The 27270-nt window shown below is 43.5% G+C and overlaps 1 protein-coding gene across 1 annotated transcript; it reads left to right on the top strand.

Annotated features, from left to right (window-relative positions):
• The first annotated feature begins 1581 nt into the window (after nucleotides 1–1581).
• Chrna3 (cholinergic receptor nicotinic alpha 3 subunit) lies at nucleotides 1582–21783 on the top strand. The gene is made up of 7 exons (XM_077799704.1): nucleotides 1582–1597; nucleotides 2435–2482; nucleotides 3926–4080; nucleotides 4193–4237; nucleotides 5559–5668; nucleotides 12461–13472; nucleotides 21655–21783. Exons 3-7 carry the CDS (start codon nucleotides 4060–4062, stop codon nucleotides 21781–21783), a joined length of 1317 nt encoding a protein of 438 aa, XP_077655830.1. The 5' UTR covers nucleotides 1582–1597; nucleotides 2435–2482; nucleotides 3926–4059.
• Nucleotides 21784–27270: the final 5487 nt, after the last annotated feature.

A 27270-nucleotide genomic window follows, 5' to 3' on the forward strand; every position in this document is an offset into this window, starting at 1 on the left:
CATATCATGGCTGGTTTGGGTCTGTATCCCTCACATGCTGATGGATCCCCCTCCCACTGCCCGGCATACTGTCTTTCCCACAGTGCCTGGCAAGTTGTAGACACTCAGAATATTTGTGCAATGGAGAACACTTAAAAATTCCATTTTTTTAAATTACTATACAATAAAATGACATTTTAAATATATAATCTATGAATTATGGGCTGGAGTTGTGGCTCAGTGGTAGAGTGCTTGCTAGCATGCATGAGGCACTGGTTTGATCCTCAGCATCACATAAAAATGAAATAAAGATATAGTGTCCACCTACAACTAAAAAATAAGTATTTTTTTAATTCTACAAATTATAACAGGTATAGATCTGTGTAACCACCACTACTATCAGGACACAGGAAAGATCTGTCACCCAAAAGAACTTCCCCTACCATTTCCTTATAGCCTCAGCTCCTCCACTTCCAACCCCAGGGAACCACTTACCTTCTTTCTATAACTATTGTTCAGTGTCTTTGAGAATGCTATTTAACTGGAAACATACAGTATGTAGCCTCTGGAGATTGTTTTCTTTGGTTAGCATAATACCTTTGAGATTCATTCAGTTTGCTGAGTGTATATGCCAAGCAGTACTTTATCCTATGGATGTTGAAGCACATTGAGGCTGTTTCCAATTTGGAGCAATTATGAATAGAGCTGTCACATACATCACATGTAGGATGGGTGTGAGCAAAAGTTTTCATTTCTCCAGATAAAAACTCTGCAGTGTGATTGCTGGATTATGTGGTTAAGTATGTGTTTCAACACTAAAAGAAACTGTCAAGTGGTTCTCTGGAGTAGCTGTACTATTTCACAATCTCACCAGCAAAGTGTGAGCAAGGCAGTTGTTCTGTATCCTTTTCTGCCTTGGTATTGACAGCATTTGTTTTTCTTTTAGCCATCCTAGCAGATATATCATCCTGGTTTTAATCTGTATTTCTCTAATGGCGAGTGGTGTTGAACATCATTTTATGTGCTTTTTTGCCTTCTGTATATCCTCTTTGGTGAATGTTTACTGCCTTTGCTCATTTTTAAAATTGGGTTGTAGTGTTCTTACTGCTGAATTTAAAAATAACTTTATTGAGGCATAATTTAACATACCATAAATTCACCCATTTTTATAGTGTACAATTTAATGAATTTTAGTACATTTATCACCATAATCCAGTTTTAGAACATCTCAGTTATTCCCAAGAAGATCCCTCATACCCACCTATTACTGTTTAATGTTGAATATGTGATTTTGCCATATTTTCCAAATGAAGATCCTTTTGCTAGCAAAATGAGAATGGGGCCTGAGAGGTGGACCTCAAGTCTTCCAAATATTTTCTGGATCCCACAAATTGTCTCCTTTTGTTTGCTTTAAATGTGGATAGCAGCCCCTTCCAGAAGAAATGAAGGTGACTCACCATTTGCTGAAGCAGGAAAAGAGAACCGGCAAGGAAGGTTAACCTTCCTCCTCTGTTTACAACAGGAAAGACTTCAGGTGCCCTATCATGCCTGGTGGGTGGCCAGAGACTGCAAATGGTAGTAAGAGAAGAGGGAAATCTACAGATTGGGAAGAGTGGTGCCCTCGTGCGTGGATGGCTCCAAACCTCATTTTTTAATTTCTTTTCTTTTTGTTATACTTTTTTGTTAAATTAAGGAACATTTCAAACATGTTCTAAAGTAGAGAGAACAGTATAACCAGATTCCAGATTCCATCATCCACAACTCATCGCCAATATTGTTTTAACTGACTCCAACCTACCCATCCCCCTCCTAAACTACACACACACACACACACACACACACACACACACACACACACTATCACGCATAAAATATTTAACAATTACTTAAGAACATCATATACGGGAGGCTCGTTTTGAGGGTGAGCTGGACGTTCTTTATAGAGACGACCTTCTTTCTAGCCTAGCGGTCCCCAGTCCCCTGCGGTAGCTGCACACGCCCCGGAAGCCAGGGACAGGGACGGGGATTGGCCCCTCTCCTCCCTGGAGGCTGACAGTGCCCGCTTCTATCTGGTAGGGCGTCGAGCGGTCCGTAGGGTTGCCCAGGGCCGGGGAGGAGGCCGCAGGGCTCGGGGACTAGGGACCCGGAGCCCTCTCCCCACCCGCGCGAGCCCACCCCCGGCTTTCGCCCCGCCCCGCGTGGGGCTCGCGACGCTCCTCTCCGGGTGATTCGCTCACTCCGGAGCCCCAAGGCCGCCCAGAGGGAAGAGCCTCGCGCGTCCCCGCGCCCGCACGGCTCTGAGTCCGCCGTCCGCACTCGGAGCTGCGCGGAAAGACCTCAGCGTCCACGTCGGCCGCACCTGCTCCTGACCGTTCGCGTCCGCCCGCCCCGTCCGCGCGGTCCCGGTCCCGGAGAGCGGGGCCGAGCCGACGCGCCATGGGCACCCGCCGGCCCTCGCCGCCACCGCAGCTGCTGCTGCTGCTACTGCTGCTGCCAGGTACGGGCGCGGCGTGCGGGGTCCCCAGGGAAGGCGGCCCTAGGAGCGCTTCGCTGGAGGGTCCGGTACCCAGGGTGGGGACGCCCTAGCCGGGGACCCGCAGGCCACTCAGGGACGCGGGATGCCTTCTTCGTTTTCGGCTCCGGTTCCAGCATCTGATCCCGTCCATGGCCTCTTTTCACCACTAGTTGGGAAACGGTGGCCAGAGAGGAATACGGACTTCTCCCAGGCCACCTCGGGGAGGCGAGAGTCGTTTCGGGACCGGGGCCGGATCTGGCACGCCAGCCTCTAGTCCGTGGTCCTGGTCGCGTCACCTCGACCCTCAACCGGGGAGCGCGCCTCCCCGCCGGCTGCCGAGGCTCTGGAGGAGCCTGTTGGGAAGAAGCCGACCCTGACTCCCCGCTCTTCGGGAGGCCTGGGTTGGCTGGGACTCTGCAAGGCTGCAAGACGTCCCTTGGGGTCCAGCCCGTAGGTTCTTGGGGCATTGTGGCTGTGCTGCATAGGGCTGTTTCTGACCCTCGTTGCGGAAGTCTTCACTACTCAGAGCGCCTTACTCGCTCAATGGAGCTCCTGCCTGGGGCACCTCCTTTGTTGGGGTGTCCGGTGGATCAGGCAAAATCCCATTTCAGGGACTGAAAAATTTGGGTCAGATTTCCTTCCCTCCTCCCCAGTTTGCCCCCAGATCTGTAAGTGGGCTGCAGCTGACCCAAGATGCCTCGACTATGCTGGGGTGTGGCTTATGAACAAAAGGGATTGCTCAGGGCTTCGGAGAAATAAGGGACTTCTAGCAGGATATGAAGACAGCATGGGCAGGAACCAGGGGTCCTACTCTGAGATCATGAGAGACAGATGGATGCCTCGGCTTCCAAGAAGGCTGTGGCCAAACCTCTACATGATCCTGAGTGGGGCAAGGGGGACTCCCAGATCTGGGATGCAGTCTCCTAGGCTTAGAAGCAGGACACCTGAGCCTGGGTGACCCCCAGCCTCCCTGCCCCTGGGGTTGGACAGGGAATCTTTCCAGGAGCATTTGCACCACATGCCTGCCCTGTAGTGACAATAAAAGTAAGGATAATTTATAGCTCTTGAGCTTTTACCACATGTCACTAAGGATGTCACTCCTCACAATCCTTTGATGTGAATACATTTATAATCTTTATTTTGACACATAAAGAAACCGTGGCTCAAAGAGGTTAAGCTACTAGGCTAAGCTCACACAGCTCACAGTGGTTTGTTAAGATTTGCACCAGTTTTGTCCAACGTCAGAGCCCAGGCTTATTACCACTGAATTGTGTGACATGGTGGAATCCCTGTCTCTCTTGGTCTTCAGTTTCCCAGTCTGTCATTGGAGGAAGCAATGGAAGTCTGGGGTTCATAGAGTACCCCAGAGGTTATCAGTGGGTGATGTCCCTTGTGGGAGAGATAAGTAGTAATTTCCCCAGGGACTGACAGGGCTGTTTCCCTTAGTGGCCAGTAGCTCAGAGGCCGAGCATCGCCTGTTTGAACGCCTGTTTGAAGATTACAACGAGATCATCCGGCCTGTGGCCAATGTGTCTGACCCAGTCGTCATCCAGTTTGAAGTGTCCATGTCTCAGCTGGTGAAGGTGGTGAGTGCTGGAGCCACAATCTGTGGCCACGGGGTACAGGGCTTCTGGAGGAACTTTTCCCAGAAGGAGCCTTGTTTTTGTCATTTATGTCTACTTTAATCTTCTTTTCAAGGATGAAGTAAACCAGATCATGGAGACCAACCTGTGGCTCAAGCAAGTAAGTGACCAGGTTTAGTGCACTGCTGCCCCCTGGTGGTGACTGCTTTAATTGCTGTCCGTGGACCAAAAAGGACCCCACAGACTGGGCTTCACTCCTGGATCACATGCACATGCACTGATCTGAAGTCTACCTGGAAGGACAACAGGGCCTTGCCCCTTGAGTCACAGATGGACAGTCTGCAGCTTAGAGAGAGAGACCTCTCCAGAGTCCCACTACCAAATGAGATAGACCTGGCCCCCAATTCTTGGTAGCATATGACCATCTCCTTCCTTTCCTCTTTGCCAAAACTCATCCTTAAGTCAGAATCAGATTCTCTTGCATCACTAATAGAATAGGAGTAGGGTCTCTGTATATTCTTGTTCCAATTGAGGCAATAGAATTGGCTTCCTCATAGCTTCCCCAGGGAAGCTTTGCTTAAGACCTGCTGAGAGACATAATTGTCCATTGGCCTGATGGTGACCCTTCTGCCAGCTCAGCCAGCTGAGCATCCTGCTCACACAGCCTTCATCCACAAGAGGCTGACAGTAGACACAGTGTCCCCACCCTACACTCCAGGACATATTCCCTCTGCAGCCATAGCATGACCTCTCTCATCTAGTGCTCTGCTCTCATCCCTTCCTAGACTCAATATGATCATGGCTCTCTCCTCAAGAACCTTTCAAGCTGGGCACAGTGCTGCACACCTGTAATCCCAGCAGCTCAGGAGACTGAGACAAGAGGATTGCAACTTTAAAGCCAGTCTCAGCAACAGCAAGGCACTAAACAACTCAGTGAGACCTGTCTCTAAATAAAATACAAAAAATTGGGCTAGGGATGTGGCTCAGTGGTCGAGTGCCCGAGTTCAATCCTCAGTAACCCCCCACAACACCAAAAAAAAAAAAAAAACCAGAAACTTTCAGAGTTGGAGAGCTTCTTTTTTATGGGAGCTTGGTCAAAGATTTGTCTGAAAGAGAGCAGCTGGAACTTAATGCATGGACCTAGATCTGGTGGTAGAAGTCCAGGAAGCTGGACTTGGCATTGGAATGACTGGAGAAAACACCAATCAATGGTCCCTATTTGATTGATGAGGGGCTGGGATCACCCACAGTCATGGAGGCATGGTTCTCCTAGAGCAGGAGGCAACTTACAGACTGAGCCCAGGGCTATCTTCCCTGCTACACACACACACACAAGGAGCTGGGCTTGTGTGGTCTGCAACATGCAGGGGGCTCAGGAACCTGTGGCTGAGGTGGGGAGTTACCAAGATATAGTATTAAGAGCAATAAGTCAGGCTGGTCTTTCTGCTGTCTCTTCTTTCCTCTCTGCCCCTTCCCCCCAGATCTGGAATGACTACAAGCTGAAGTGGAACCCCTCAGACTACGATGGGGTGGAGTTCATGCATGTACCTGCACAGAAGATCTGGAAGCCAGACATTGTGCTGTATAACAAGTAAGGTGCCCGAGGACCCACATATCTGGGGACTGGCAGCCTGAGCTCTGTGTTCTAGGCCCACTGTGATTACTGATAGGCCTTCCTCAGGTCTTTTCCAAGAGGGCTTTGTTCATTCTTCAAGGATTTGCTGAGCATCTACTATATACTAGGTAATAGAGATGCCAGTGAGCCAAAGAGAGTGGCAGTGTGCTGAGTTGCTTCAAAGTAGGTGATGTGCTGATAGAGGAAAAAGCTTCTGGGAAGCAATTGCATTGAATTGGTTTCAAAGGTCACCTCACATCTGGAGAAGGAGCTGGAATGCGGGTAGCACAGGGAGGCAGGAGAGTATGGACCCTCACTTGCTGTATTGTAGGACATAAAACTGGAAGGGTCAGGGGAACAGCCCTGGTGTATGGCAAGAGAGTGAGGTATGTCAAGGATGGCCTTGAATGTGGCATCTGTTAGCAACTCTGTGCAAACAGACAGGGATAAAAGCAAATGTCTCCCTTTTTCTTCATTGAAAGAGAATGAGGGTGTAGGAGAAGGCAGAGCTGGCTGAGTCTGAGTTGTGTCCTCCCAGGGTTCCCCACTTGCAGACAGTTCAGCTGCTAGGGAATTTTTTAAAATACAGGTGTCTACTGTTAAAATATTTTCTTCTTTGTTCCTGTCTTTTCTAAGGTTACTATATTTTGTAATACACTCTACTGTAACCATAGGTATGTTTACATGTATAGTTATATTACCCAATTTCTGTACCCATCCCACAGAAACAGAATGGGTTGGGTACAGGATGGACTCAAGAATGTATTTTCACCAACTGTGCTGGGGGCTGTGAGGGCCAGTCTGCTTTGGGGATCACTAATACAGCCTGTCCCCCATATTTCATAGATATAGAATGGGGCCCATAGTAGAAGGTGACCTCATTCAGTGGCAAAGCCAGGCCTAGGGTGGTCTCAGTAGTCCTCTATGCTTTAGGAGGCTGATGCTGTGATCTTGGGGCTCAGGCGGGCACTCCCAGCCCATTCTTTGCCTGTCCTCAAACCTTTTCTCCACTCTCCCCAGTAGCAAATCTGCCAGCAGGCAGTTATCCACTGCACAAATGTCCCCTCCAAACCGCCTCCCACTGGTAAAAGTCTGAGCCTTGAGGAATGGATCTGTGCCCCTCACCACACACACACAGGCTGAGTAAAGTTCCCAGGTGCAAAGTGTGGTGAGCTCTGCCAGCCACAGAGGCCCTGGTCAAACTGGATGGCCACAGCCCCCTGAGGATGAGTATAGGCCTCTGGAGGGAAGTGGGTGGTTCCTACCATCCAGGGAAGCTGCTCACAGGCCATTCCCTCCCAGGAGCACATGTGGAGTCTCCTCTGGACCCAGAGCACACATCTTCCTATCTCAGGAAGCCCTCCTTTTTCCCTTTCAAAAGTTTTTCCTCTCTGATTCTGCCCATGTGGTGCATCTAAAGCCCATTTCTCCTTCTTAAACCCACACAAAATGGATCCCTTCCACATTTAAGCTCTTTTATTAAGCAAACACAAATTATAACCAATATTTTACCATATATACTAATTTGTTTTCCGGATATTGGAAAACAAATTTTTTCACCCATGTTTCAACTGTAGAGTGATAATGTTTTAACCACTAAAGCCATGAAGGGTGGGGCTGGAGAGATGTATCTTGGTGAGAGAGTAAGTGGATGCTTACATTAACAGGGCCCTGAGTTCAAACCCCAGCACCAAAAAACAAAACAAAACAAACATCAGGCAAACAAAACACCAGTTTTTTAGTAAAACATTTCATAGTTAGTATAATCTGATTTTAATGAATTAAAGCATTCTTTGTTTAGGTATTTATTCATATTAGTATACACTGATATGTTTTTACTACTAGTAGCAGTACTCTTGGTATTACAATTAGCATCAGGACTGGGGAAGCTGGTATGTATATATATATATATATATATATATATATATATGTAAAATCTCCCATCTTCTGGTCCCCAGCAGAAACAAAAAGGATGTCTTTAACCTTTTCAGACACAATTTTACAAATATTCCTTTCATGCAACTTGTATTTGTAAGCCTGTCCTTAAAGAACTGAGACATAAGATGCACTCAGCTGGTTTGCAGAAGTATTTCCTTCCACTGCAAGCTGACATAGAAATCTCATGGTCCAGAGGCTCTTAGGGAACTGGGCAGAGTATAGAGAATTCTTGCTAAGCAGGAACTGAGAACACAAGCAAAAATATTAGATTTACATTTTGGGTTTTATGGCTGTTTCCTTGCTGGCAATTTAGGGTGAACAGCTGCAACACTGTAGGATGAATGATTTTAACAGTAATGAGAGATGTGGCCAAACACTTCAATTTAAATATATCATAAGGAATTTCCTTGGAATCTGCAGCTGAAAATAATATTGTGAAAAATCATCCAATCTAACCTTTTACTTAGAACTTACATTTCTCAAATTGACCCTCTGTTGAGGGTTTCTCTTCCTTTTAACACAATAGAAACGCCATTTTTTTCTTATATCAGAATTTCTACTATGATGTTTTGTTTATTGTAAAGTTCATTCTCTAATAGAATCCTCAAAATGCTCATAGATACAACATACCCTTAGTTCTTGCAAGTTCATAAGAGAATATTTTTTAGAGAATACTTTTAGGTTGCTTGGGCTGGATAGAAAATCCTTGGCTTCTATTTCCCTGTAATGAAAACCTTATAAATTTTACCTCGTTGTCTTTTGGTAAGAAGTGTTGTTGTCAAAATCCATGTCAATCTAATTTTCTTTTCCTTGTTAAATAAGGTGAGAGGAACAGGGCATTTGAGAGAGGAACAGGGCATTATAAATAAACATGACAGGACCACACATGTAAGCCAGGCTGTCTTGAGTAAATGGGCAAATTCAATTGATAGTCATTTATAAGTAGTCGGCCTTTTTATTGGCTACCCACAGGATTTCTTCTTTTGTCTTTATTTTTAGTTTGAGATGGGGTCTTTCTTTGTTGCCCTAACTGGTCTCAAACTTATGAGCTCAAGTGATGCTCTTGAGTCTGCCTAGGGCTATGGGGATATGCCTCTACTTTGTCCTTAAAGTCTACTTGTTGGGCATGGTGGTGCACACCTGAAATCCCAGCTAATCAGGAGGCTGAGGTAGGAGGATTGTAAGTTTGAGACCAGCTTGGGCAACTTAGACAGGATCTCTGTTTCAAAATAAAATATAAAAAGGGCTGGGGGTATAGCTCAGTAGGGAGCACCCCTGGATTCACCCATACCAAAAAAAAAAAAAAGCCCAGTTTACTATGTAGCACATACATAAAAAGCCCCTTTTTTTCCAGGGAAGTTTTGTTTTGTTTTGTTTTGTTTTTTAAAGAGAGAGAGAAAAAGAGAGAGAGAATTTTAGAGCGCGCTACCACTTGAGCCACATCCCCAGCTTCTAGGGAAGTTTTTTTTTTAAATTTTTTAATAGTTGTAGATGGACAGCATGCCTTTATTTATCAACCCCAGTGCCTCACACATTCTAGGCAAGTATCTGCCACTGAGCTGCAGCCCCAGCCCCTCCGGGAAGTTTTTTTACATTAGTTTTTAAGATTTATTCTATTCCATTGATTTGGTTTCCTCTGCTGGAACACATATGCACATGTGTGTGCACATGCTCATGTTCATGAGCACACGTGCGCGTGCTCTCTATATACACATATATACATATATGTATGTGTGTGTGTGTGTGTGTGTGTGTGTGTGTATATATATATATGAATTTCTCTGCCTATGTTCCTTCTCTATTATGCTCTTAATTTGATTTAAACAATTTTGTGTGTGTGTGGTGCTGGCGATTGAACTCACAATACTGTCAGTTGCATCTGCTTTGTGGCTGTTTGGCCTATGTCTTCCTTAAACAGTTACCTTGAAGTGAGAAAATCTGCACTCAGGTTAGCCATTTCCAGGGTCTGCCAGCACTTGAACCTTCTACCACCTCATCCCACTTTCTCCCCTGTTCACTTTGGATCCGACTTTTCCTCTGAGTGGGCCTCTGATTTGGGGGCTTATTTCTGAGATTCTCTGAAGCCCTGCCAGCCCCAGCTTCTCTTCAGACCCTAAGTGAATTCCCATGGTCTTTGTTGTTGTTCTTACCACAAATTGGAATCTATGGAACCATAAATTGTTCTTACTGTCTGTTTTACTGTCCCCTTGCTGAGGGTTCAACACAGAGTAGGTCCTTTTCTTTGTGGAGTCAGACACTTCTTGGAGATATCTTTTCTCTTCTCTCAGGTACTTCCTCCCAGCAGCTAGTCCCACATGGGCCCCCTGGGCCACGTAGTAGTCTGACCCCTACCCTCATATTCTCAGGTTCGAGGGTTGCCCTTAAATCTGTCTGCTGACAGTGTGATCCACAGGTTTGTTCCTTTGCCATCCTAATTGTCCAGGTTTCTTAGGGAATTTGGAGATTGTAAAAACCTCCACCATCTTGGTTTTTCTCCTACCCTGGCCCACTTACCTCCTTAATCTCCCCTTATATTGAAGGAACACCTCAGCTCATCGTTTACTCACAATGCCTTCTATTTTTTCAACTAACTCACATGGTTTGACAGTTAAGTCAGCTCAGATCCTCCTGCTTCTGCTGTCTCTTGCTGCCAGCCATCTCACTCTTGGGCTCTGCCAGGGGTGAGATCTTCATTTATTTTTTTGGTCATTCATTCAGTCAACAGATATTTACCAGGTGCTCTCTGTTTAGCTGGTGCTATGCGAGACCCCAGTCCTTGTCTTCTCTCTCAGTGGTATAGATATGACAGTTGATATGCCCCAAGCAGCAAACAGGCCTTCTGACCAGACTACACACACAGCCAGGGGCATCTTTAGGCAGTAACAATGGCCAAGATCCCCAGAAATGAGCAAAAATGAGTACTAGCAACCAGGGCAAACAAATCTCTGGTGTTTGTTCTTTGGACACACATACTTTGATGAGTCCTTGATTAAGAACCGGAGTTCTGAATGGCCAAGGCTCTGTCCACAAACTCTATGGACTTTGAGCAAATCATTCTTGTCCTCTGATCCTCAGTTTCCTCTTCAGTAAAATGAAAGGACTAGATTACAGCTAGGGTGAATCAACTCTGTGAAGTCCAAAGAGTAAAATATTTTAGATTTTGTGGGTCATGGAGCTTCTGTCACAGCTATTCAGCTTTGCCTTATAGCTCAAAATGGCTGTAGACATTAAAAAACAAACAGAAGTAGCTTTGTCCCAACAGAATGTATTTGTGGAAATAGGTGACAGGCCTGTGGGCCAGAATTTGCCAACCCCTGGACTAGACCCTCTACACAGATCCCTTATTTCCCTGACATTTTAGGGATCCAGGAGACCTGTCTTTCTGTGGGTCTTTCTACCCTTCTGCTTAGCCCAGCTCAGGGTGCCATGGGTGCTAACATGGGCTAAGTCCATTTGGAGAACTTAGCCCATGTTAGCACCCATGGCACCCCACCCCACTGCCCAACCCTCTCCCTTCTGCCTGGAGCCAGGAACTGGAAGAGGGAAGGGAAGCTAAGAACATATAAACCCAGCAGGGCAAACCAGCCAGCTGGAGTGAAGGTGGGCAGGGCTTTGGCATTGAGTCTTCAGTGCAATGATTGTCTTCTCAAACAAGGGATGTGAGGGTGGGAGGCCCAGAGACTAGCAGGGAGGAAAGATGTGCACTGGAATGTTCCCATTTAGTTTTCACAGGTTCTTCTCCAATACAGTCACACAAGGACATCCCTGAATGTTTCGATTCTATAATTGTCTTGCAGCTCTTCATGTACCAGGTAAAGGGATGTGAAAGATACAAATACCTTCAAATGCTGGAATGCTAAGAAATAGAAAAGGGCTGATCTAAGGAAATGTAAGAGCCTTCATGGGCAGGGACATTGTGAGGATCATCCAGCCTTACTGTCAGATGACATCATCTGGCTGTTGCAATGGAATGCTACAGGGTATTGAGCCTATCATCAGATCTCCTGCTGAAGAAATCAGATTATAACAAGATGACTCTAAGAAAGAATGTGTATCTATGTGCAAAAACAAAAAAGTTTGTGTGTGTGTGTGTGCACGTAGCTTAAAGAAAGGAAGAAAAACATGGAGAGTAAGTGGGGGCAGATAGGGAAAGAGAAGGCAAAGGACTCTGTTATGCTGAATATGAAAGACAAGGAATCAGAAGACACGATCATCTACTGTGGAATAATGTTGGGAGGAATGGGCAGTGTGGTGAATAGTCGGATCAGGATCTGCAGGTAGGTTCTGGAAATAAAATCATCTATAAAGGTTCAGTTTAATGGGTATGGGCTTCCACGGTGTCTGTGCAACCCCTTTCAGCCTACCATCTGGTTACACACACACACTAGGCGCCCAGTGGAGAATGAACAAGATTCTAACAAGGTCCAGACCACAGGGACAACAGATAGCAAATATATACTGCTTGAACACCTGCCTCCAGGTCAATGACTTTCATCCCATTTTTTAAAATTAAGCAGGGATGGGGAGGTCTTTCTGGCATTTGGGGGTCTCTGTAACCATCAGGTTGGGAATTTTATGTTGTGTAATGAACTGGTGATGTGCCCAAGGGTCAAGGAATATGACAGACTGTGTGTTGGGAGGAGGTCTGGGACTCATTTTATCCACCAGTAAATGGGACAGTGAACTAGGTGACCTCTCATGGCACTTTTAGCTCTCACATTCCAGTTTTACAAACCACTACTTGCCATTTACCTGCTGGCAGCATGAAAAGCTGGGCTGGATGACCCTGGGGTAGTGACCATGTCACCATGCTCCTCTTTTCCTTTGCAGTGCTGTTGGGGATTTCCAGGTGGATGACAAGACCAAAGCCTTACTCAAGCACACAGGTGAAGTGACTTGGATACCTCCAGCCATCTTCAAGAGCTCGTGCAAAATCGATGTGACCTACTTCCCATTTGATTACCAAAACTGCACCATGAAGTTCGGTTCCTGGTCCTACGATAAGGCGAAAATCGACCTGGTCTTGATTGGCTCCTCCATGAACCTCAAGGACTACTGGGAGAGTGGTGAGTGGGCCATCATCAAAGCCCCAGGTTACAAACATGACATCAAGTACAACTGCTGCGAGGAGATCTACCAGGACATCACATACTCTCTGTACATCCGGCGACTGCCCTTGTTCTACACCATCAACCTCATCATCCCCTGCCTCCTCATTTCCTTCCTCACTGTGCTCGTCTTCTACCTGCCCTCCGACTGCGGAGAGAAGGTGACACTCTGCATCTCTGTCCTTCTCTCCTTGACCGTGTTTCTACTGGTGATCACTGAGACCATCCCATCCACCTCCCTGGTCATCCCCTTGATTGGGGAGTACCTCCTGTTCACCATGATTTTCGTCACCTTGTCCATCGTCATCACAGTCTTCGTGCTCAACGTGCACTACAGAACCCCAACCACGCACACAATGCCCACCTGGGTGAAGACGGTATTCTTGAACTTGCTCCCTAGGGTCATGTTCATGACCAGGCCGGCCAGCAATGAAGAAAACACTCAGAAGCCAAGGCCCTTCTACAGTGCCGAGCTCTCAAATCTGAATTGTTTCAGCCGCACAGAATCCAAAGGGTGCAAGGAAGGCTACCCCTGCCAAGATGGGATGTGTGGCTACTGCCACCACCGCAGGGTCAAAATCTCAAATTTCAGCGCAAACCTCACTAGAAGCTCCAGTTCTGAATCTGTTGATGCTGTGTTGTCCCTCTCTGCCCTGTCACCAGAAATCAAAGAAGCAATTCAAAGTGTCAAATATATTGCCGAAAATATGAAAGCACAGAATGAAGCCAAGGAGGTGAGAGTCTGGTTGCTATTATCATCCATTCAGTCAGCAGGCATGTGGGTTCTTTGTGCAGCAAGGCATTGGGTGGGGCTAAGAAATTAGACTCTGGGTTCAGCAGCCTGTGTTCAGGACAGCTATATGTCTTTGGATATGTGAGTCACCTCACCTCCCTAAGCCTCTTTTCTCATGTGTAAAATGTGGTGATAAAGCATGTGAAGATATGGTGCCCTAAGTTAGCCACAGGGCTGCCAGCAGTTCCGGCCACTAGGACATCTGTGCGGAGAGTGGATTAGGAGGTAGCCTGGAATAGGGCACGAGGCCAGATGCTCTCCAGTTGGGTATTGACCAGCTGCATTTTTATTTTGGGTATTGACCAGCTGCATTTTTATTGGGTATTGACCAGCTGCATTTTTATTTTCACTTTTTGTGTTTTCTCACTGAGGTATGTGCATGGAGTAAAGTGCCTGCTCCGTATAACTGTGCAGCTCAATGAATTTTTACATTATGTCTACACCTGTGTAAACATGATCCAGGCGAAGTTTCAGAACATTCTCGATGTCCCGTTAGGTTTTGCCGTGCCCCTTCCAGGTCATTCTTCTCCCCAAGTGACCAACCCCGATTTTTTTTTTTTAAATGTATATGTGGTGCTGAGAATCAAACCCAGTGCCTCATACATGCTAGGCAGTGCTATACCACTAAGCGACAACCCCAGCCCCTGACTTTATTTCCATTGGTTAGCTTTATCTGTTCGTGGATTTCATGTGCATGGAATAGCATCCTGACTTCTTTCATTCAACATGTCTTTGAGCTTTTTCCTTGTTGCTGTTTCCTTATTATTGGTGTGTAATATTCCTCAATATGACCTTATTACCTTGTTTATTTTACAATTTTTGGACAACTATGAACAAAGCTGCTTATAACTTATGTCTTTTTTTTAAAGAGAGAGAGAATTTTTTAATATTTATTTATTTTTTAGTTTTTTGGCGGACACAACATCTTTGTTTGTATGTGGTGCTGAGGATCGAACCCGGGCCGCATGCATGCCAGGCGAGCGCGCTACCGCTTGAGCCACATCCCCAGCCCAACTTATGTCTTTTAGTGAAAATATGCACTTATTTTTCTGGCATATACACCTACAATTAGATTTGCTAGATCTTTGGAGAAATGTTATTTTTTTAATATTTATTTTTTAGTTGTAGTTGGACACAATACCTTTATTTCACTTATTTATTTTTATGTGGTGCTGAGGATAAAATCCAGGGTCTCACACATGTGAGGCAAGCACTCGACCACTGAACCACAACCTCAGCATGAAATGTATTTTTTTTAAATTTTTATTGTTGGTTGTTCAAAACATTACATAGTTCTTGACATATCATATTTCACACATTTGATTCAAGTGGGTTATGAACTCCCATTTTTACCCCATATACAGATTGCAGAATCACATCGGTTACACATCCACTGTTTTACATATTGCCATACTAGTGTCTGTTGTATTCTGCTGCCTTTCCTATCCTCTACTATCCCCCCTCCCCTCCCCTCCCCTCCCATCTTCTCTCTCTACCCCATCTACTGTAATTCATTTCTCCCCCTTGTTTTTTTCCCCTTTCCCCTCACTTCCTCTTGTATGTAATTTTGTATAACAATGAGAGTCTCCTTCCATTTCCATGCAATTACCCTTCTCTCTCCCTTTCCCTCCCACCTCTCGTCCCTGTTTAATGTTAATCTTCTTCTCATGCTCTCCCTCCCAACTCTGTTCTTAGTTGCTCTCCTTATATCAAAGAAGACATTTGGCATTTGTTTTTTAGGGACTGGCTAGCTTCACTTAGCATAATCTGCTCTAATGCCATCCATTTCCTTGCAAATTCCATGATTTTGTCAACGAAATGTATTTTTAAAAAAAATTTTGTAGGTGTAAATGGACAGAATGACTTTATTTATTTTATTTATTTTGTGTGTGTGTGGTGCTAAGGCTTGAACCCCATGCCTCACACATATGAGGCAAGTGCTCTGCCACTGAGCTGTAGCCCCAACAGGAAAGATGTATTTTTAACTTTAGTGGATATTGTAAAATTTCTAGAGTTTGAACCAACTATCACTCCCCAGCAATGTGTGAGAGTTCCAGGTACTTCACCTCCTCTCCAAGATGTGCTAAGTGGTGTCTCACTGCTGTTCAAATTAGTATTTCCGGTTGAGTAATTACTAGGGCTCTTTTCATATGCTTCTTGGCCATTTGGATATCTTCTTTTGTGAAATATCTATTCACATTCTTTTGCTCTTTTTAAAGAATTGGGTGAACTTAGTTCTATTTTCACTAAAAACCTTCTACCAGAACTAACGTTAAGGATAGGTAAATTTTACATGAAATAATGTCATGTGTCTGGCTGTTTCATGACCCTTTGCCCCCAAGGTTGCCAGGATCATGCTCACTGATTTTATAAGAGTCTTTGCTTTTAAATTAATTGGCGCTGCCTTGTTTATTAGCAAAGAGCTATTACAAGATAATTTCAGCTCCTGATGCATGGTAGGTAATTAATGTTAGTCAGGAATGCCTGGAGCCCTTTAGTCAGCTCAGTAGCATCCCAAAGCAGATGAGACAGGAAGCAAACAGCCACAGCTCCCCACCCAGCCATCTGAGCTACCTGGAGCAGTCTCAGGGCTGATTTAACAATGCAAAATCTCCAGCTGATGCCATTAATTTAGCCAAAAAGATAGACATTCCTTTAAATTTGGTTGAAACTGTTACTGGACATTAAATAAATGATGAGTGGAAATCTCTTATCTGTTCAACACTGATAACTTTTGAGGACATTCTCTACATTTTCCTAACGCTTAAATAGTCATTTAAGTTAGCAATGATTTTATTAAAGGTTGAGATCTCAGTACCTACATTCTAGCCTTTTCAGGCTAAGATGACCTTTATTCCAAAAATTATTTCCTAGACATTATACAAGCTGTGAGGGTTTGGAGGATCTATGGCAAAAGAGTAGTACGAGACCCATCTCAAGGGGCAGGCACTGCCTCACCTCTGGACATCTGTTACTACATGAGAATGTGGGTAGATCCTTCTAGTTTTCCAGAGAAAGCAGAAATCTGGCCATGCAGCCAGCAGATTGCAACACACATATGAGGGGGTGTTAGGATAAATGTGGCTGCTCAATGCTCAGAAGAGTGGATCCCCCTGAAGGATTTCTTCTTTCCCTCTTATTGAGTAACTGACACTGCTATTTACAGTTCTCCAGAGATATTTTAATTTCCTATTCTTTGGCTCAAACTTGGCAGATGTTAACTGTCCCTGGCTCCACAGAGCCCAGACAGTATCCTAGGCTGTTTTCCCAGCTATCTCCAGAGGCTGCTGCAAGCCTGGGAATGATCATCCTTAGTGTTAAATAAAAACTTATGGGAGGCCATGGATTTTTGACTGGGTACCTGCACAGGCCCAATGGACCAAGCCAATGTTGAGTTTAATCACAGTAACAGACCTTTGGTTGGTTGCAGAAGGCCCTGTAGCCAATTAACTAGTTAAGCCATAGCCAGTTAAGTTGTTTTCTGTGTGTCACATCTATTTCCCTATGCATGTTGTTGGACCATATTTTTTGGTTGACATTTTCAGGTTCTGGGAGCTGCCCAATTGGAGAAGTAGTTTTGTTTTGTTCAGATAAACCATACTAGCTTTAATTGGTGTAAAGAACTCCGCCCACCCCCTTACTGGGATTGAACCCAGAGGTGCTTGAATTACATCCCAGCTCTTTTTGGGACAGGGACCCATACCGTCCTTGAACTTGCAATCCTCCTGCCTTGGCCTCAGTCACTGGGATTAATTCTGTGCCACTGCAGCCTGCTGGAAATTTCCCTTTTAATGCTGAATGCTCTCATTGGGAGTTACCAGGTTAGAAAACTAGAACTCACCTGGGGAAGGACTGTTTATTGACAGCAGTTTTGGTGGCTGATCACACCCTGGCTGTCCACTGTACATGCTGCTCTAGAGATCTTGGAGGTGCACAGATCAGTCATGATCTTTTAAGCTCATTGTTTGGAAGCAACTTGTTTTATTTGGTGGATTATTCATTCATTCTAATCACAGCATGACCTATGAGCAATGATTAATTTGTGTTGTGATTAGTTTTATCAGGGTTATATTTTTTGCTTTATTCCAATGTCTTCCATTTATCTGTTTTTTTCCTCAGTTCTTGCTGTATATGAGAAAGTTTTATTTTTTATGAATAAAATACATGAAAGCCACATGATATTCTATTTTTTATTCTTCTGGTGGTTTTTACTGCCTTAAACCCATACTCAATTCTCTTTTCCCTATCCATCAAATCAGTCTCTTACATTTTTCAATATCTGTATCCTGCCTGCCACAGACGCACCTCTCCTGTGGTCTTCCTCATGCCCTGCAGCCACATTAGGTGTTACTAGTATCTTAGTTCAGGAGTTTTTTAAATTTATTTTTTAAATTTTAATTTGTTACATGACAGAATGCATTACAATTCATATTACACATATAGAGCACAATTTTTCATCTCTCTGGTTGTACACAAAGTAGAGTCACATCCTTCGTGACATGTACTTAGGGTAGTGATGACCATAGCATTCCATCATCTTTCCTCTACCCATGCCTCCTCCCTTCCCTTCCCTCCCTTTTGCCCTATCTAGAGTTCATCTAATCCTCCCATGCCCCCTCGCCTAGTTCAGGATTTTTTTTCTTGTTCAGAATTTTGATGAATGTACTTTTTCATTTCTGTCATTCTGTTTTTAAAGTCTACCATGAACTTTACTTTTACCCTTCACATGTATCCTGTGGTGTACCCTGGATTTCTTAGCAACATGCTTTCCTCAAGGGTGTTTATGGGTAAACCTTCTAAGGCCTGGAAGGCTTAACTTATTGTGACTTCACTCGTGTGTGTGTGTGTGTGTGTGTGTGTGTGTGTGTGTGTGTGTGTATTCATTTTATCCTGCAATAATCCTGTGAGGTCTATACTATTATTATTTCAATATTACAAATATATAAATTGAGGCACATGGCAACTACAAGACTTTTTCTTGGTCATGAAGTTCAGGATGCTGTTAGTTGGATACAAAATGCTAGTGTTTAAGTTCTTTTCCTTAAATACTTAAAATTATTTATATATATGTGTAGCTATATATTTATATATAGTTTATCTATCTATCTATCTATGGCTTCAAGGTCATTTTGCCTCAGTATCACTTTAGGGGAAAGTTTTGCCTTAATGCTGTGCCTTTGTAATTGATTCTGCCTAGAAGCTATTAGAACTTTCTATTTTTAGAGAAATCTAATGACATCAAACACAATGTGTCTAGTAGGTGTGGGTCCCACCTTATCAGTCTGGCATTCTTAGGAGCCTTTTCATTCTGGGCTTACATCTTTCTATACTGCTGGGACATCCAAGGTTATGGTTTCTGTAGAGATTCCTTCTCACCCCCTTCCTGTATTCTTTCCTGAGTTTGTACTGTACCCACCTGAACATGTCTGCATCCTGCTTCCCCATCTTAGTTTTCTCATGACATTTCTTAGCTCTTCCATCCTTCCTGCCACCCAGGATGGCTCCTCAGCCTCACCGCCCCACCACTGCTGCTTTCCTGGGCCGTATCTACCCTGCTAGTTAGCTCATCTCCTGAGTTCTTTGTCACAAATTTTCTATTTTCACACCTACTATTTTTTGTACCTTTTACACTTACTGGTTCTTCTGTCAAACTGCTTGTTTCTACTTCATACTTCCAGTGTTCTCTTATCTTAGAGGAGAGCATTTTTAAGTCCTTGCCCTGTCTAATGTGTTCACTTTCCTCCAGATGGCTAAATGTGTGTGTTTTTTCGGCCTGTAAACGCCCTTCCTCCAGGGAGGGTCAGCTGTCCTTGGTGAATTGTTTGAGGGAAGGGCCAAAAGTCAGACAGCACAAGGCTGAGGACATGGGGTCACAAACTGGGGTAATTTCCCTTGAGGGTGCTGCCTCCCCTCTAGGTGCTTTGTTCTTAAAGAAATGTCTGGCCACCTCCTGCCTGGCTCTGATCTCTTCCAGTCCCTTCTGCTGGACTAAAGTAGTTCAGTCCTTGATGTGGGAGGAGAGGAAGGGAGCTTCAGCTACTCCAGTCAGTGGGCACCTTTCTATGCTCTGCTCTTCCCATCAGCCAGGCTCTGCTGGTGTTGCACATCACCCCTGAGCCTGCATCTCTGGGAAGGGAGCCGACAGGCTGAGGTGGTAATGAGGCAGGGCCAGAAAGAGCACCACACCAAAACTCCCCCACCTTCTCCTTCCATGGAGACCCCTTCCTGGCTCACCTGCCACCCCACTTGCTATGCCCACTCCCCAGGCCACCATTTCCCTATTTGGGTTTCAGAGAGTCTTTAGAGTCTCTTGTTTCTGGGCCATCTCCAGGGTTGTGCTGTGCAAGGGAGCTAGGAGCTTGGGCCCGTTCACCATTTTGCCCAACTCTCATCTACCCTCGATTCATCATTTAGTCCCAACGTTTCTAGAGAATGGCCAATATCATTGTGCTTTAAAGGCTTTAAGAGTTAGATTTAGGGCTGGTGTTGTGGCTCAGCGGTAGAGCACTTGCCTAGCGCGCCTGAGGCTTTGGTCCCCAGCACCACATAAAAAAACCTAAATAAACAAAAAAAAGGTATCATGGTCCTTCTACAACTAAAAATCTCCAGAGAGAGAGAGAGAGAGAGAGAGAGGCTTAAAATTCATGCCCCCTTTGTACCCATGTCTAAGACACAAGTCCAGTTTTTCTTCATTGGGCTGAACCATGTGAAGTGCAGTCAGAGGGAGATTTAAATGGGGATATTAGTCATTTTTTCAAATCAACATTAACATCAATAGGTACTGTTCATTAAGGACTCTGTACCAAAACAACCCTCTGAGGTAGGTATTGTTCTTATTCCCATTTTATAGATAAATAAGTTGAGGCTAAGGGAGGAGATAGAATTTACCCAGATTCTTACAACTAGAAAGGAGCAGAGTGATATTATAATCAAAATCTGTCTCCAGGTCTCTATTTTCCCACCTGCCTGCCTCTTACACCCTTAGGAGGCTCAGCCTATAGTATACGGGTAGAAATCAGAGCCCCTGGTAGATCTGAAGCACTTACAAACCAGTCTTAGAAATTCAAATAAAGTAACTTGTGGCAAACAGGGCATTATAACTTTACCAATGACTTCTTAGTGTCACTGAGAGGACACATTTACTCAAGCTCATAATAGTAAAATCCACATTTCCCAGTCCCAATTCGGGGCACTTAATTAAATTACAAAATTACATGCTGCCTCTTTATTATGTGATTATTGCTTCAAAATCAGTTGATTCATGGGTTCTCTCCTTCTCAATTCAATTATGGTTCCTTTGCTTTCTGAATCGTCTAGGAGTTTAATTACCATACAATTCTTTTTCCTGTTTCAAGCCTCAATTGAAGCTGTATTATGCACAATTAGTGTTGCACTCTCTTCCATTTTTTTTTTTAAACTTCATTGTCAGCAGTTATTTCAACTGTGTAGGGCAGGCTGAACCTCAAATAATACTGTATAGCATTCCATTGTACTTTGACCTTCCATCTGAAGATGACATTTGGTCTGTGGGCATTCTGGAATGGAGTACTAGGAAAGAAAAGGATGATAGACTTGCCTGATGTGCTTTTTCACATTTGCAACAGATGTACGATTAATATCTAAAACTGGAAAAGAATGAGTTCTTGAAATAATAGCAAGTGATGCTGGGTTGTACCAGCCATTCAAACAAAGGCCCAAAATAGAGGCATAAATAACTGGTTTTGCTAACTTTACAAAACTGAAATTTAGAAAAAAATGGGTTATAAAGGCCTAGAAATTTCTCATTTGAAACAGAGCTAATATGATAAATATTTCATACCTATTTCTCCACTGCATGAAGCAAAACTTGATGGTAGATTTCTTCAGACCACATTGAGTAAAAAAAGAGAGTTCTTGCATATTGGAGATAAAATGACTTCTTATATGGCCACATATTGTTAAATATTGAAACTATCCACTTGGGGCTGGGGATGTGGCTCAGTGGTAGAGAACCTGCCCAGCATGTACAAGACTCCGGGTTCAAGACCAGCACTGCCCCCTACCCACACACACACATTCACTTTGCTTTTCCCCTTGTGCTTTCTCTTGCATGATTTTTATTTATTTGTTTGTTTGTTTTTCAGATTCAAGACGACTGGAAATATGTTGCCATGGTGATTGATCGCATTTTTCTATGGGTTTTCATCCTGGTGTGCATTTTAGGGACAGCAGGATTGTTTCTGCAACCCCTGATGGCCAGGGATGATGCGTAAGCACTGACCTGTGTTTGCCTGAGGTTTACCTGTGTGTGTTTTTAGGGAGGAAGATGTCTGTTTCTTAATAGTAATACATTTTCTGTTACCATGCTACCAGCTTTGATTTTGGCATTTCAAGATTTACTTACTGCCCTGGTTTTTGGCCAAAAAGGAAAGGAAAAAAATCATGCAAAGAAACCCAGCAAGAATACGTATATGTATAAATGAACATTTAGCCTTTTTGACAAGATAAAGAAATGTCAAAATATAAATTATTCTACCTGGGCATGGTGGCACATATTGTAGTTCTAGTGACTCAGGAGGCTGAGGCAGAAGAACAAATTTTGAGGCCAGCCTCAAGAACTTAGGCTCTAAGCAACTCAGTGAGACCCTGTCTTAAAATAAGAATAAAAAGGGCTGGGGATGTGGCTCAGTGATAAAATATTCCTAGGCTAAATACCCAGTACCACAAGAAAAGAAAAAAAAATTCAGTTCTTCCACAGTGATTAAGTAGTGTACTATACTATGGAGCATGTGAAAACAGTTTTTATTCTTTGTTTTCTTTTGACTGCTTGAAACCTAACTGGATAGAAAAACTTCCTGTTCAGAAATATGAAAATCTTGTTCAGTATACTACAAATCTCCCAATATTATTTAGCCCATAATCTCCTTTAAGTTTTTACTTCAGGAGTATTCCCACTACTACCATTTCTTACTGTGCATTTCTTATTTTTTACTGTCTTTCAAGAAGTCTAAGGGGCATAGCTCCATTTCAGTTATTTATCTTGTGTAACTCCAAATCATCCCATAAGAAATTATACCCAGTCACACATTCAGGCTTCTATAATCAAATACCATAAACTGAGTAGCTTATAAGTAGAAATTTATTTCTCACAATTTAGGAACCTGGGGGATCCAAAATCAGGCACCAGCAAGACTCAGTGTCTAGTGGGGCTCTCTTCCTCATGGAGGGTGCCTTCTAGTTGAGTCCTCACCTGGCTGAAGGGCTGAGTTATCTCTCTGGGGTCTCTGTTATAAGGGTACTGATCCCATTTGTGAGGGCGTGTCCCTATGACTAATCACCTCCTAAAGATTCTACCTTCTGATACTGTCACTCTGGGTGTTGGGTTTCAACATAATTTTAAAGAGACACATTCAGACCAGAGTGTGAACCTTTAGAACAGGGGTTTCTCAACTTTATTAGCTTTATTACCATTTTGGCTGAATAACTGTGTGTTCGGGTGGGGGACTGAGGATGTCCTGTGCACTGTAGGATCTTTAGAAGGACTGTGGCCTCTATCTATTAGATGCCAGTGACAAGCCCTGCTTCCTCACCAGTTGTGACAACCAAAAATGTCTCCAGAAATAATTTAATTGGCATTGGTTGAGAAGTATTGCTTTAGACAAATTATTAGAAGAGTTTTCCATACTATACTTTTCAAGATGAATAACCACTGACAGGGATGATGATTCAGAGGCCATTTGAATCTTCTCACGAGTTACTGTGATATTTTCTTTAAGAATTTTTTTTAATATTTATTTTTTAGTTTTCAGTGGACACAACATCTTTGTTTGTATGTGGTGCTGAGGATTGAACCCGGGCCGCATGCATGCCAGGCGAGCGCGCTACTGCTTGAGCCACATCCCCAGCCCCAATATTTTTCTTATATAAAAATAAAAATACAATTGCAGTCCACTGTGACCTGTTCTGGTAAGTCAAAAGAAGATTTCTGTAAAATTTACTGATATATAAAAATCTTAAGTAACAGTGACAGGGATATGAGAGATCAGGGATGACACAAGCTAAGATAGCTAAGAAGCAATTTACATCAAACCAGACTATTAACTACTTTCATCACTGTGACAAAATACCTGAGACAACCAACCTAAAAAGAGGAAAGGCTTATTTTGGCTCACCGTTTCAGAGGTTTCAGTCCCTAGTTGATTAGCATATTGCTTCTGGGCCTACTATGAGGCAGTATGTCATGGTGGGATGCATGTGGTAGAGCAAAGCTATTTATCTCATAGTGGCCAGGAAGTGGGGGAGGGGGGAGGCTGGAGTCCTAGTATTTTCTTAAAGGATACACCCTAGTGACCTAACTTCCTTCTACTAGGCTCTACCTCCTAAAGGTTCCACCACTTCCCAATAATGCTACAGTTTGGCAACCAAGCCTTCAACATACAGGCCTTTGGAAGATGTTTACCCTACCTATAGCTTTTTTGCCTCTGGCCCCCAAAAGCTCATGTCCATCCCATAATGCAAAATCATTTAGATCTTTCTCTAAGAGTCTTCAAAATTTAAATATTCCAGAATCGCTCATCTTCAAGACTCAAGGCAAAGTTGGCTATGAGTTCCTGCTTAAAAAAAATTGATATATAAATCAAAAAGTTACACACTTCCAAGATATAGCAGCATAGGGTAGACATCCCTGTTCCCAAAGTGAGGAGTAGGGGCATAGATAGGAAAGATCAGACCAAAGTACCAAAACCCAGCAGGAAAACACTGAACCATAAGTCACCATGTCTGGCATCCAAGGCATGCAGTGGCAGACTGTGAGATCCCAAGGGCTTGGGCAGTCCTGCCTCTGTGCCATTGCTGGCTGTAGCCCACATGGCTACTCTCTTGGGCAGGCTCTGCTTGCTGCTTCAGCTTACCTCAGCAGGCATTCAATGTTCCGGAATCTTTAACTTCCTGGGGTTTCCACTGCAGCTTCTGCTTTATTCTCACAGCTTCAAGCATCTCTTGAGGGCTGCTTGCAGGGGCTCTCACCTATCACACAATGCCTGGCCTCTCAGGAATTCCTTCTAAATTTTGGTGGAAGCCTGTGTGACTCCACAACTCTTGCATTTTGCATGTCCGCACAGCCAGCATTTGTGGAAGACCCCAAGGTCTGCTACCAGCATGAGCTGTATGTACCAGGATCCACTGGAACCATGGCTGCAGCAGCCTGAGTACCTACTCCCCAGATGGCCTTGTGTGAGCAGGGTGTCCCTGTGCACTCTTACCTAAGGAAAGTCTTTCTGCCTTTCCTTTTTTTTTTTTTTTTTCTCCCAACTCTCACTGTAAATCTGGCTAAAAACAGCCAGCAATACCCACACCAAAGCTTGAGCCTGAATGTTGTGCCACTGTGAAACTTCCTCTGCCAAATAAACTAGTCCATCACACTTGAGCTCTGCCTCCCACAAAGTCTTAGGCATGGACAAAATGAATCCAGATTCTTTGCCACAATATAATACAGTGGCCTCAAAATCCAATTCCAAATAGAGTCTTTATTTCCATTGGAACCCCCATAAGCATATACTGTCCACATTTCTATCAGCATTCTGGTCTTCTGAGACCTCACCAGAAACACCTGTTAATCTGTTTATAGCATTCTAGGCTTTCTCTACTTCTCCAAACTTTTCCAAATTCTTCCCACAATCCAATTTCAAATGCTTCTGAATGGCACTGTCAGGAATAGTCATAGCAATGACTCTTTTTTTGTACCAGGGATTGGACCCAAGGATACTAAACCACTCAGCCTCATCCCTGGCCCTTTTTACTTTGAGACAGGGTCTCACTAGATTGCTTATAGCCTCACTAAATTGCTGAGGCTGGCTTTGAACTTGTGTTCCTTCTGCCTCAGCGTTCTGAGCCACTAGGATTACAGGCATGCACCACCACACCTGACCAAAGCCTTGATTTCTTGATACTCATTTTCTGTATTATTTTTCTGTCACTGACAAAATACCTGAGATAATCAACTTAAAGGAAGAAAAGATTATCATGGTTTCAGTCCATGGTCAATTGTCTTGTTGTTCTGGGGGCCTGTAGCAAGGAGCACATCATGGTGAGAAGCATGGGGTAGAACAAAGCTATTTATCTCACAGTGGCCAAGAAGCAGAGAGGTGGTTGGTGGGAAGGGCCTGGTATCCCAGTATTCCCTTAAAGGGCATACTTCTACTGTCCTAACTTCCTTATACTAGGCTCTACCCCTAATAGCCTTCCAGTGACATCACAGGCTGGCAACCAAGCCTTCAACACACAGGGCTTTGGGGACACTTATCTAAACTGTAGCACAAACTTTCACTCAATAAGTGGCATTAAACACTTGCCTATAGTAAAAATGTAAATTTGACAGGGTCTCCTCTTCCCTCCAAAGAGTGTTGACTTGAAGATAGATGGGTTTCTTACTATAAATAAATAATGCATTTACTATCTCAACAGCCAAGAGTTCTAAATTTAACGCAAGGTTTCTATCAGTGTTTTCTTCCTGGTTACAGGTGAGTCAGGGACATTTGGAGATGATGTACTATACTTATTGATATATACTGTACTAGTAAAAGGCTAAGACTAGATTACATCTAAACATCCTGCAACTCCAATATTCTATTATTGTAATTGTTGAAATTAAAGAAAGCAAGTATTAGATATGTAATGATATGCTTATACCAAATTAGAATACCATCTTTAAGCTTAGAAGATGGTTTTCTCATAGAATGTTCTAGACATAGACATGCTTTTAAAATTTTTAAAATTTATGTAATTACAGTGAACTCTTCTGAGATCAAGGATAAAGAGATACCACCCTAGTTTGTATAGATGGCTCTATTAATTGTGGGGAATATGTACAAGGGGGTTGAAATTAATGTTAAGGACATGCTCCTGCACGTTGACAAGAATTGTCTGGTATGTGATTTTACAATGGAAGGAAAGCTATAAAGATAGTTAATAAAATATTTACTTGGTTTAAACATCTAAAGAATAAAGCCTTAAAGGAGTGTCCAATCTCCATTTTTCATTTATTAAAAATGTTGGTTATAGAATAGCAGCAGCATTTTAAGTCACTCTTATACTGAGTAATCAGCTTACTTATGAGAGCAGAATACACTGAAGATTAGCTGTTATTATTAAATATAGGACAGAAAGAATTTTTAAAGGTATCCCTTAGCCTGGCACAAGTGGCACACACATGTAGTCCCAGCTATTCAGGAGGTTGAGGGCAAGAAGATCACTTGAGCCCAAGAGTTTGGGGCCAGTCTAGGCACTTTATCAAGATCCCATCTCAAAAAAAAAAAAAAAAAGTATACCTTTACCAAATCCTGAAAAAGTTTTAAAATATGTCTTCAAACACAACTAGAATTTTCCAGCACTCAAAAGATGAGCTTGGGTTGGAGGTATAGCTCCGAGGGTAGAGCACTTGCCTAGCATGTGCCAAGCCTTGGTTCAGTCCCCAGCACCAAAAACCAACCAACCAACCAAACAAACAAAAAAACAAAAGATGAGTATCACTATTGATTACAAACCAGGAAAACACTAGATTTTCACTAGTACAGTTTGGATAATATTTTGCTGTTATTTTTAGTCATTACTTCAGCCATGCAGGTAGATGTACTAATGAATACTCTATTAGGCAAACCAATGTTAGCTTACATCATATTTTAAACACAACTTTATATTTGCCTAAGTGTAGACGTGCCATGATAGATATATGTTTTGTAACTAAATTCAAACCCTTCAAAGTT

This window comes from Urocitellus parryii, chromosome 6 (assembly GCF_045843805.1).
Source record: "Urocitellus parryii isolate mUroPar1 chromosome 6, mUroPar1.hap1, whole genome shotgun sequence".
Lineage (NCBI taxonomy): Eukaryota > Metazoa > Chordata > Mammalia > Rodentia > Sciuridae > Urocitellus > Urocitellus parryii.